Source organism: Octodon degus, unplaced genomic scaffold, assembly GCF_000260255.1.
Source record: "Octodon degus isolate 3935 unplaced genomic scaffold, OctDeg1.0 scaffold00339, whole genome shotgun sequence".
Classification (NCBI taxonomy): Eukaryota; Metazoa; Chordata; class Mammalia; order Rodentia; family Octodontidae; genus Octodon; species Octodon degus.
In genome coordinates this window covers 29,921-40,654 of record NW_004524915.1, presented here as the reverse complement: position 1 = coordinate 40,654, position 10,734 = coordinate 29,921, and the positions used below count along the sequence as shown (strand labels likewise).

Here is a 10,734-nt window from a genome sequence, read left to right as displayed (position 1 = left end):
GCTCTGCCTTCCCCAGGGCTTGCGGGGATACTGAGGGATTAGCAACCCTGCTAGGGAGACACCCCGCAGACCACCACACACGCAGGAGAGAAAGCAATGAGAGACGTGTCTGGAGAGAAAGCCTGCCCAGTGCGGGGTGAGAATGGAGAACCGGAGAAGGGGGCTGGGCAACGGCAGCAACCTGCCTAAGCCTGGGCCTGGGGCTCTCTCCCCTCCCCTCCTCCCTCCCTCGCTCCCCTCCTTTCTCTCCTCCCCCCTCCCACCCCCAGCCTAGTCTGGGATACAAAGTGAGTTCAAGGCCAGCCTGAGCTGCATAGCAAGAGACACTCTCATTGAAATAATAACTAAACATAAAATAAAAAAGAAAAAGGCAAAAGGCAAAGCACATTTCCCTATCAGGACCGGCATCTCCATCAAGCAGGTTAAATTTAGAACAAATCCTTTGGAAATTCTCCGATGTGGCCTGTGGCTTACTCAGGACCTTGAGCTTGCCAGGCAAGCGCTTATTCTACTGAGCTATCTCCCCAGCCCATCACACTTGTTGAGATGATAAATTATTTTCTATAATGTTTGGTATTTTAAAAATATTTCTCACAGAATAAAATATTAAGACAATGTTGAAATGTCACCAGCAACCACAGTCGGCTCTTTCTCTGGTGAGACTGGGAGGCACCCAGGACTAAAGTCGGCAATTCACAGTGTCACTTGTTATCAGAGCAGGTTCACGTGCTGCAAGCTGTGAAGAGGCTTCTCTTAGACTCAATTGTTGTTTTTACCTCATCAATCAGAGGAGAGTGTTTATGTCACATCACCTCTGCGCCGATTCCACAACCACTGCCTCTCCTCTGCTGCTACACAAGCAGGGACAGCACTGTGGTGGGCCTGCAGTTCAAGTCCAAGCTGTAGGGATCCCTTGCTCTCACTGAAGTCGGTTCTACCTGGGGTGAAAGGGCAGCAGGAATGAGAAAAGATAGAAAAGACAAAAGCTGGGCTAGGTGGTCACTGGTCTGCCTGATAGGCAAGACTAACTCAACTGCACAACAAAACTGGTCCTTTATACTTATAGCATGTTTATCTCAGGACTGAGGTAGCTTGTTTGCTTTAGGCACTGAGGCGTAGTCCTGCCCACACACATTCGGTCAATTCCCTAGCTTCGGAGGCTCCCAACGCTGTGCCACCCTGCCTCTGCTTCTGACCTCTAGGTTGTCTTGGGTGAGTGAGCCAGCATCGAGGTCATCCACAGTTGCATGGCTTCGGACGGCTGAGACTAGAAAATGTCTGTGTGAAGCACACAAAAGTGGTGCTATCCAGCGCTTCTGCCGCCGGCAGCTTGCTAGGGCAGGCATGCTCGCTGCCATCTTTGTACTCACAATGCTGTTTCTCCAACTTAAACATGATGAGAAAAAATGGAATTATTTCAGGTTTAGTAGGATCATTTTTCATCATTCTTTAATAGGCAGAATTAGTAATCAGCACCTCTGAAATTATTCATGTTAAAAACACGTAAAGTGCTGTGCACTTTTAAACTGAAGATTTTCTTAATGAAAAAGTAAAATGTGTTCTGAAAACAAATTTGCAGATGAACATCCACAGAGAATTATGTACATGCAATTTTAAAATTATATAAAAGCTGTTCACTATGTACAACATTTGGAAAATATAGGTAAGCAAGCAAATTAAAATATTACTAAGCTGTTCAGGCTTGTTTTGTTGGCAGCTAAGTATTTTTTTTTTAATTTTTTTTTAACATTTATTTATTTAGTGTGTGTGTGTGTGTGTGTGTGTGTGTGTGTGTGTGTGTGTGGCCAGCTCAGCCCACCAGGGGGCGGGGCTGGCTGGCATGTGGTGCTGGGGGATTGAACCGTGGTCCCTGTGCTTTGCCAAGCTTGTTCCAAGTAGGTGCTTTAGACCACTGAGCCATCTCTCCAGCCCCCTGCAGCTAAGTATTTTATGTCATATTAAATCTACATTTAATATCTGGCCATATTAAATCTACATTGTTTGAAAAGTGATTTTGTAGTGAATAAAATCCAATCACCATGTATTTTATTTTTTTTAAGTACTGGAGATGCAGGTCCTTCATACTGAGTTATGGTACTAGTCCTTTAAAAAAATTGTTAGCCTTACTGAATCAATAACTTGCCCAAGTTGGTGCTTCTTAAATGTTTTTATTATTTATGTCTTGAGATAAGTGTTTTACTATGCAGTTCAGGCTGGCCTTGAACTCACTTTGTAGCCCGGGCTGGTCTTGAACTCCCAATGATCCTCTTGCAGAGTTCTGGGGTTATAGTCACGTGACACCACACCCAGTTTAGGTTGGTGCTTGAATTTGCCATCCTCCTGTTCACCCTCTTGGAGTGCTGGGATTACAAGGGTGCACCACTGTGCTTCAATTCTGTTGATTTTTTTTTTGAGACAGAGTCTTGTTTTGGAGGCAGGCTGGCCTCAAACTCCATTCCTTGTTTCAGCTGTGATTTTGGAATCCATGTATTGCTAATACCATGACAGTACTTTATGGGAAGTATGTTAATAAATACAATTTTTGAGGGTACCAGATTAGAACAATGGGGATCCTTTTCAGAAAGTTGGTGGTTTATAGGGATGATCTTTTTCTTTTTGAGATTGTCTTGCTATGGAGTCCAGGCTGACCTTGACCTGTGGCAGTCTCGTGTCCGCCTCCCAAGTGGTAGGACTGTAGGTGTGCACCGCCAAGCCTGCTCCATAGCGCTGGCCTTGGTACTGCCTGCTCTGTGAAGTCCTAGAGCCCTCAGCTGTTGTGCCATCACAGTGCTACAAGCCTAGATATGTTGCAGGCCACCCAGTTGATAACTATGAAGCCTTGAGTGGTCTCAGTTCTCTCTGAAGTCAAATGTATCGGAGGCCAGGGAGATAGCTCAGTAGAATAAGTGCTTGCCTGGCAAGCACAAGGTCCTGAGTTCAATCCCCGCTACCACAAAAAAAAAAAAAAAAAAAAGTGTCTAATGCTGAAGTACTTCCATTTATGAAACAGAGAAAGATGATTAGCCCATCTATTCCATGTCCTCATGTCTGGGTCCTCATATCATGTTTTAACATTTTATTAATGTTTAACATTTTATTAATATGACATGGCATACAAAGGGGCCAAAATGTAAAAACAACAAAAACAACCCTGAAGATACTAACAAACAGAAAACCAAAATCCCAGGGCAGGCGGTGTGGCTCAGCACTGAGGCAGATCCTCAGCGTGCACAGGTCTCTAAAGAAAAGACTGAGTTGGGCCTCAATAAAATTCACAATGCTCAACTATGATTTTTTTTTTTTTAAATATTGAAGATTGGCCCCAGGGCTCTGAGCTATGCACACAAACCACACTGAGCTACATCTCCAGGGACTCAGGCTGAATTCAAACATCAGTGTCAGTATGAGAAACAGGACGGAATGCAGCAAGGACGTGTAAATGTTGAGCACCTGGCATCAGTTGAGAGTTAAAAGTACTGACTGCATGATACTAATGCCAGGGTATGATCAAATAACAGAATTTAACACTTATAACAACCATAAAGTAGAAATCAGACTTCAGACTCCTGTTCTTTTGTAGTTTGCCCACTCACTTGTTCATCACTGAATCAGTACCAGTTCAATGTGTGATACCTCAAGAGTGTTTTTATTAAAAACATGTAATTTATAATCGCTACTTTATAAATATTTTTATTTACCTTCCAGAGAACATCCTTTCCCCAGCATCAAATAGTTGTTCTGGATTTAGGTGAACCTTTAATTTCTTAAACTTTTTTTTTTAAATTTTATTTATTTATGTGCGTTTGTGTGTGTGTGTGTGCGCGCACGCTGGCTGGCATGTGGTGCTGGGGGATTGAACCACGGTCCCTAGGCCCCGCCAAGCCCGCTCCAAGCAGGTGCCCCAGACCACTGAGCCATCCCAGCAGCCACAATTACTTAAACTTTTGCTATTTTAATCTCACATGCTTTTTTTCCCCTCACATTTTAATCAGTATCAACAAGTTAGTTTTCCTAACATCCAACTCTATCTCAGTATTACAAAGCAAATGAGTTAAAAACATGGCTGACAAAGTGTACCATTAAAAAAAAAATAAGTACAGGGGCCGGGGAGACAGCTCAGTAGAATAAGTGCTTGCCTGGCAAGTGCAAGGGCCCTGAGTTCAATCCCCAGTTCTACAAAAAAAAAAAAAAAAATTACAATACATGCTTGGATCCTTTAACAATGCAAATAAGACCCCGGGCAATGTGAAAGGTGACAAGTTTCCTTGTATTGCCTTCCAGTTCTCTGCAGCAACACAGGCCACTAGGGCAGATGCCAGCCACATGTGGCTGCTCACATCAAACATCGAACTGCAGGGAGCACTGGCTATGCTGCAACTGCACACCACCGTGGGGGCTGGGCACAGACCAGAGCGTTTTTGCCCTCACAGACACCAGCAAGTGGAGCTGATCTATGGCAGCCACAATCAAGTGCACACAGAGAAGTCTTTTTATTACCCTGAGTTCTTGCCCAGTGTCTTAGCAGATAAGAGAATTTTTCAAAATCATGTCATGCTAGGGCGTGCCTTTTCATTTTCTTAATGGTACCTTTGAGTTCAATCGGATCAAGCCCCTCGTGATGTTTTCCTTGTTGCTTGTGCTGTTGGTGTCATATCCGAGAGACATGCTCACCTTGTAGTTTTACACAGCCAATACAGATGCCTTTATGTTTTAAGTCCTGGCTAAAACCTCAAATGCAAAGCCAAACAGAAGTGGTTAGGGTGAATATTTTTCCCACTTGCCTTTTTTTTTTTTTTTTAAATTGGTTGCTGACTTTATTTTTTTTCCTACTTGCCTTTTATTGCTTATACACATTAACAGATTTCATTTGGCAGATTTATACCCGTATATAACACTCTGATCATCTGCACTCCTGTCCACCTCTCTTTACCTGCCTCCCCGCCCCCAGTTTTATAGTTTTTAGTCTTTTCCCTGATTTTTTTTTTTTTTTTTCCCTTGGCGGAACCAGTTGTTCCTGATCTTAAAAAGGAAAATATTCAGCATTCAGTCCATCCCCATTAGGATGGTAGGTGTAGTTTTTGTGGATGCTGCAGTATGTTACAGAAGGTCCCCTTTTATTACTAATTATGTTAAAGATGAAAAGATTTTATTAAGTTGGATTTCATCAAGTGCTTTTTCTGCATCTATTTTGGGGGTTTTGTACATTATTCATGTGGTAAAGTTGTATCTACACTATTTATTATGTAAATATCAACTTACCAACTTACTGAAATTTATTACCTTCCTTCCCCCATCAAGACTCGTGGGAACTTCTGTAGTCATCTGTGGACAGGTATAGACAAGTGAAAAAATCACCCAGTACACATTCCAAACTGAGGTCTAACACAGCAGTGCTTCTCATATTGGTTCTCACTGAGGGGACAGGCGGGAGAGGACGGGGGAGAGAAGGCAGCAGCGCAGTGTGAGGCATGTCGCTCTGGGGCAAGTTGGACACAGTCTGAATTTCAGCCTCAGACACCAATGAACACTTGTAAACCTCATTTTCACATGTATAAAATAAAGAAAACACCAGAATCTGCCAGGTTGTCACTAGCATTCAAGGTCATCTGTCTCTCTCTCTCACACACACACACACACACACACTTATGCACAAATGCAGGTGCGCACACCCCTTTCCCCTAGAAGCAAAGATTCCATATTCACTCATTATTTGTGACTTAATTTATTTTTGTGGTCCCGGGGATTGAATTCAGGACCCTGCACTTGCATGGCAAGTGCTTGTTCTACTGAGCTATCTCCCCAGGCAGTATAGTTGAACATTGTGAATTTTACTGAGGCCCAACTCAGTCTTTTCTTTAGAGACCTGTATCAGTTTGAATTATTTCTGGATGCTAAACCTATCCTTAATCTCTGGGACGAATTCCACTTGATCATGGTATATAATCCTCTTCCCATGTTGCTGGATTCAGCTTTTTGTATTTTATTCATGAGTTTTCCATTCACACAGGATACTGGTTTTATAGTTTTCCTCTGACTCCTCACCCCTCTGAGTAGTCCAGGTTTGCCTTGAACTCACCACGTAGATCAGGCTGGCCTCAAATGCCCAATCTTCTGCATCTGCTCCCAATTCTAGAATTACAGTTGTGTATCACCATGTGTAGCGTTCTTGTCTAGTTTTGGGGTCAGGGTAACAGTGACCTTACAGGATTAATTAGAAAATATACTACCTTCTTTTGGAGAGAATTTGCTAAGAGTTAGGACTCATTTATTTATTTATTTTTTTTGTGGAACTGGGGATTGAACTCAGGCCCTTGCACTTGCCAGGCAAGCACTTATTCTACCGAGCTATCTCCCCGGCCTGGTACTCATTTTAATGTTTGATAAAATTAAGTGGTAGAGTCATCCAGGCCTGGGATTTTCCTTCAGGGCTTTAAAAATTACTAACTTCCTACGTTTATATGGCCTTTCTACTCCTACCTGTTTGGGCTTGAACCCAGGGACTTTGTACTGAACCACTTTTTATTTGGAGGCAGGGTCTCAGTAAGTTGCCTGCACTGGGCTCAAATTTGCAATCTTCCTACCTTAGACTGCTACAGGCTGGGGACTACAGGAAGTGCTCCCAGGCCAAGCCTGCCAGTTGCCCTTTAAACCTGCTTTTAGGAGGGACCAAAATTGATAAGGCTATGATCCACTTAAAAACAATAATTCACTCATTTCCCTTTCTATTGCCACTTGTCTTTTAATCTGTTTTAGTTTAATCTTTTTTGTTTTTTTTTTTTTTTTGGCGCAACCAGGGACTGAACTCAGACCCTTGCGCTTGCCAGGGAAGCACTTATTCCACTGAGCCATCTCCCCGGCCCCTTAAGTCTGTTTTAGTTAGAACCACAAGTGATAAGAATTTTCTCTCTCAAGACCTGTAAAGTTCAAGAAGGAAACACACATTTCCAAGGAAGACACCTTCAATGTCTGGGAGATTCAATAAGCAGCTACCCAAACTATCCAGTTGCATCTCAGTTAACCTCTGCACTCTAGCTTTAACACAGACAAATATTCCATCACTTCTCATGTGGCTTCCTGAACTTAGCAGAAATTTAAGCCTTTTCTCGATAAGATTTATACACAAACCTCTTAGCTGATACTTGCACCAAAGTCTTATAATCCTGAATCAAGTCCTACACATTACTCAGATAATCTACAGACACGTTTCCCTCCTTCTTCCTCCTTTTCACCTTCCTTTTTTTCTCTCCTTTCAACAATAATGTCCAGCATCCATTAGGAAGTAAGTATGTAGTGGAAGAATCGCTGGAATAGAATTTGAAAGGTCTCAGTTCTGTGCCAGCTTTAACTTTTTTTCCCCTGTATTTAGGACAGGGTCTACCTACAGGGTCTACAGGGTTTCACTACGTAGATCAGACTTGTAGTGATTCTCCTGTTTTCAGCCTTCCAAGTGCTGGGATTCCAGGTGCGTGCCCAGTGCCCAGTCTCAAGTGCTGTCTCAGGGAGCCCCGGGGGTGGGGCCAGCACAGCATGCCAGGAATTGAACCCCAGCTGTTGCGCTCCGCCTAAGCAGGGGCTTTCGTCTACTGAGCGATCAGGCCAGCCCTACCTTTAACTTAGACAAGAAGGCTCAATCTATTTTTCTCAACAAAACCAAGTTAGGCTTGGTCAACAGGATTTCTTCTGGTGCTAAAAGTTCAATGATTTATTCTACAGTAATGCCATTCCGACTCTTCTCACTTCAGAGTAGCCAAAATAAAAATATTTTTCTTATGTACATATACACACACACACACACACACACACACACACACACACACACATACATCTATGTTTCATTCTCACAGAACAAATCACTCAATTTACAAGTCTAAGAAGAGAGAAAAAAAAGCACGAGGAAGTCTGTGGTTAAATAATGTACTCCATCATCTCAAAATCTTGAGCTTATGAAGCAGTGCTTACCGGCTTTCTCTCCATATGTATGCACTGGCCTTTTCACAATGCCTCACTTTATATGAGGACTATCTCATGTGAAGCATCTAGTAATTATGAGAACTTTCAAAACCAAGGTCACTTTTCAGAAATCCTGAGCCCGTCAGAGACACTGAATGGCATTTCATCAGTTGTCTCCACTGGCACGTTACTCCTACCAACCCGACAGGAGTAATGGTGGGCGTGATAGCTTGAAATAAATGCATTAGGAGTCCGGCTGCAATGACATCTGTCTGATGGCATAATGCTTTCTGAATTAGCAAGATGTGAATGGTAGACACCATGGAATGAGTCCTGAGATGAGGGGTAATGCCGCGTTCCTCCAGAGGCCGGCGTGCAGCTGTGGTAAGGCCCGTCAGGCATCAGGCATGTCTGATAGCAAGTCTTCCTGCCCAGGCTTCGGTGCATGTCTAACTTAGCAATGAGAGGCTTCCCAACATTCACTTCTTGTTTCTCCTCCACAGTGTCCTCCAGTCCTGAGTACTGGTATGATAAACACACTGTGAAGATCAGATGTTCCTGAAAAGCAAATGAAAGGAGGTTCATTTTTATCAACTGTGAAAACTTATCAGTCTTTTTTTTTCTCCTCGAATGCCTTCAGGGCACTTTTGGCTGGCTGGAGTGTTGTGGGGATTGAACTACAGCAACCTGAGGCTGAAAGCTTTGTGGAAGCAGCCACTTAAAGAACTGAGCTAGGGCCAGGCCCCCTCTTATCAGTCTTAAGATTTCACTCCCACACACAATAACAGAAACCTACTCAGCCCCTTTTCCTAGGTTCCAAATCCTTCTCCATCTCCCCTAAATGGGGAACAGCCAGTTATAATTAGCTTCCTTTTCTTTTTTTTTTTTTTGGTTCCTCGAATGCCTTCAGGGCACTTTTGGCCAGCGGGAGAGGTGTGAGGTTCGAACTCCAGCAACCTGAGGCTGACAGCTTTGTGGAAGCAGCCACTTAAAGGCCTGAGCTAGGGCCAGGCCCCCTAGCTTCCTTTTCTTCATTCAATGCTTAGGAGTTTAGTAGAATTCCAGTTCCTACTTTAGTGACTTGTCAATACATCTTTTTTTTTTAAATTTTATTGGGGTGTGTGTGTGTGTGTGTGTGTGTGTGTGTGTGTGTGGCCAGCTCAGCCCACCAGGGGGTGGGACTGGCTGGCATGTGGTGCTGGGGGATTGAACCGCGGTCCCTGTGCTTTGCTAGCTAAGCTTGTTCTAAGTAGGTGCTTTAGACCACTGAGCCATCTCACCAGCAATTACATACATCTTATATCAGATTTCTGGTACCTTATCTTGTGCTATTACTGGAAATGGGAATTATAATTTTTTTTAAAAATGTATTTAGTACAGGGTCTACAGGGTCTTACTACACAGATCAGACTCATAGTGATCCTCTTGTTTTCAACCTCCCAAGTGTGGGATTACAGGCATGTACCACCACACCTAGTGTTTCCTGGGGGCAGGGCCAACATGGCATGCTAGGGATCAAACCCCAGAATTATCCTTTAAAAATGATATACATGTACCAGTTCCCAAAGAGAAATGTAATCATTACATCATACAAACATACTGATAAAAAACAATCTGGCTTTATACCTGTGTTAAAAAATGTAAGCTATTTAAAAATATGAATAATTCAGAATCATAAGAGAAAAATAAAACTCACTCAGGTAACAGGCTAAATCTTCAAGAGATGACTTTAAGTAGACTGAGTATGAATAGGTAATGGTTGGTATACGCCCACTGTCTCCATGTAACTGTCAAGTGCCCATTCCATTCCCCAAGTTATGCTTGGGACATTCTACGATATTCAACTAAGAATAAATTAAACACTCAATTTTTGCAAGGACATACTTTGATTAGAAAGCTTAACCATGTAAAGCTAGCTTCTCATTTGCAAGTCAAGTAGAAATGAAAGAGACTAAAAAGATCAATACAAATTTGTATGCTTTACAGAAAGTCACGGAACATGAAAGTCATTATTTCAAAATGCTAAGGTATTTAGAAGTAGAATATGCTCTATGCTACTAACCTCTCAATTGTATGGAGGGTAAGCACATAGATTTTCACAAAAATGTCCTCAGGCCTCTATCAGGGATAGAATATAGAGGACCTCCATTTATGAGTTTAATTTGTTCCACAATTCTGGGAAAGATAGCCATGTTTGTGTTCATGTTTGTGCAGCTAGGATGGCTGCAGTTGTGTTTGTCACCCAAGGCAGAGTTTGGTGATCAAATCAAACAAAAGATTTTGCCTAACACTTCTGTGAACTGAACTATTTACAAACGAAAGTGTTTGTGATCTTCCACATCACTGTGTAGTATGAAAATGGTCACTAAGAAGACCCACCATAGGTTGGCTTTCTATTTCAATATCCATATTTTGTATATTTATGGCCTATACCAAAGCATTTTCAGCTTCAGGCATTTTTATTAGTAATTATTAACAGGAAAAGGAATCACCTTTAATTTTTGCAGGGAACTGAGTCTTGTGTAGAGGCAGTGCTTGGGCAGCTCCTTTGATACTAAGTAGCTGCCGGTTTCCTCAGGAGACCCTTTATTTGCATCTTTTGGATCAATATCTAGGTCCTGTGGAAAAAAAATGAGTGAATGTTACAGTGTAGTCACTGAAACTCACAGTATAGTTTAGTACATAAAACATCTTTAAAGGTGTAACTCTCATGAATTTGGTTTGAACAGACAGACCCTTATCTAGGACTAAAGGAACAACAAAAAACAATGAAAACAATGTTCT

At 42.4% G+C, this 10,734-nt stretch overlaps 1 protein-coding gene across 1 annotated transcript in view; it reads right to left on the bottom strand.

The window, feature by feature from the left end:
- Nucleotides 1-7,518: 7,518 nt before the first annotated feature.
- LOC101563921 (mucosa-associated lymphoid tissue lymphoma translocation protein 1 homolog) overlaps nt 7,519-10,734 on the bottom strand; it is a gene marked incomplete at its 5' end in the record, with an annotated part of 14,972 nt that continues 11,756 nt past the window's right edge. Inside the window, 2 exons of the mRNA XM_012513142.2 lie at nt 7,519-8,508; nt 10,443-10,568. Of these exons, the coding sequence (XP_012368596.1) occupies nt 8,068-8,508; nt 10,443-10,568 (567 nt within the window). The remainder of the gene's footprint in view (nt 8,509-10,442; nt 10,569-10,734) is intronic.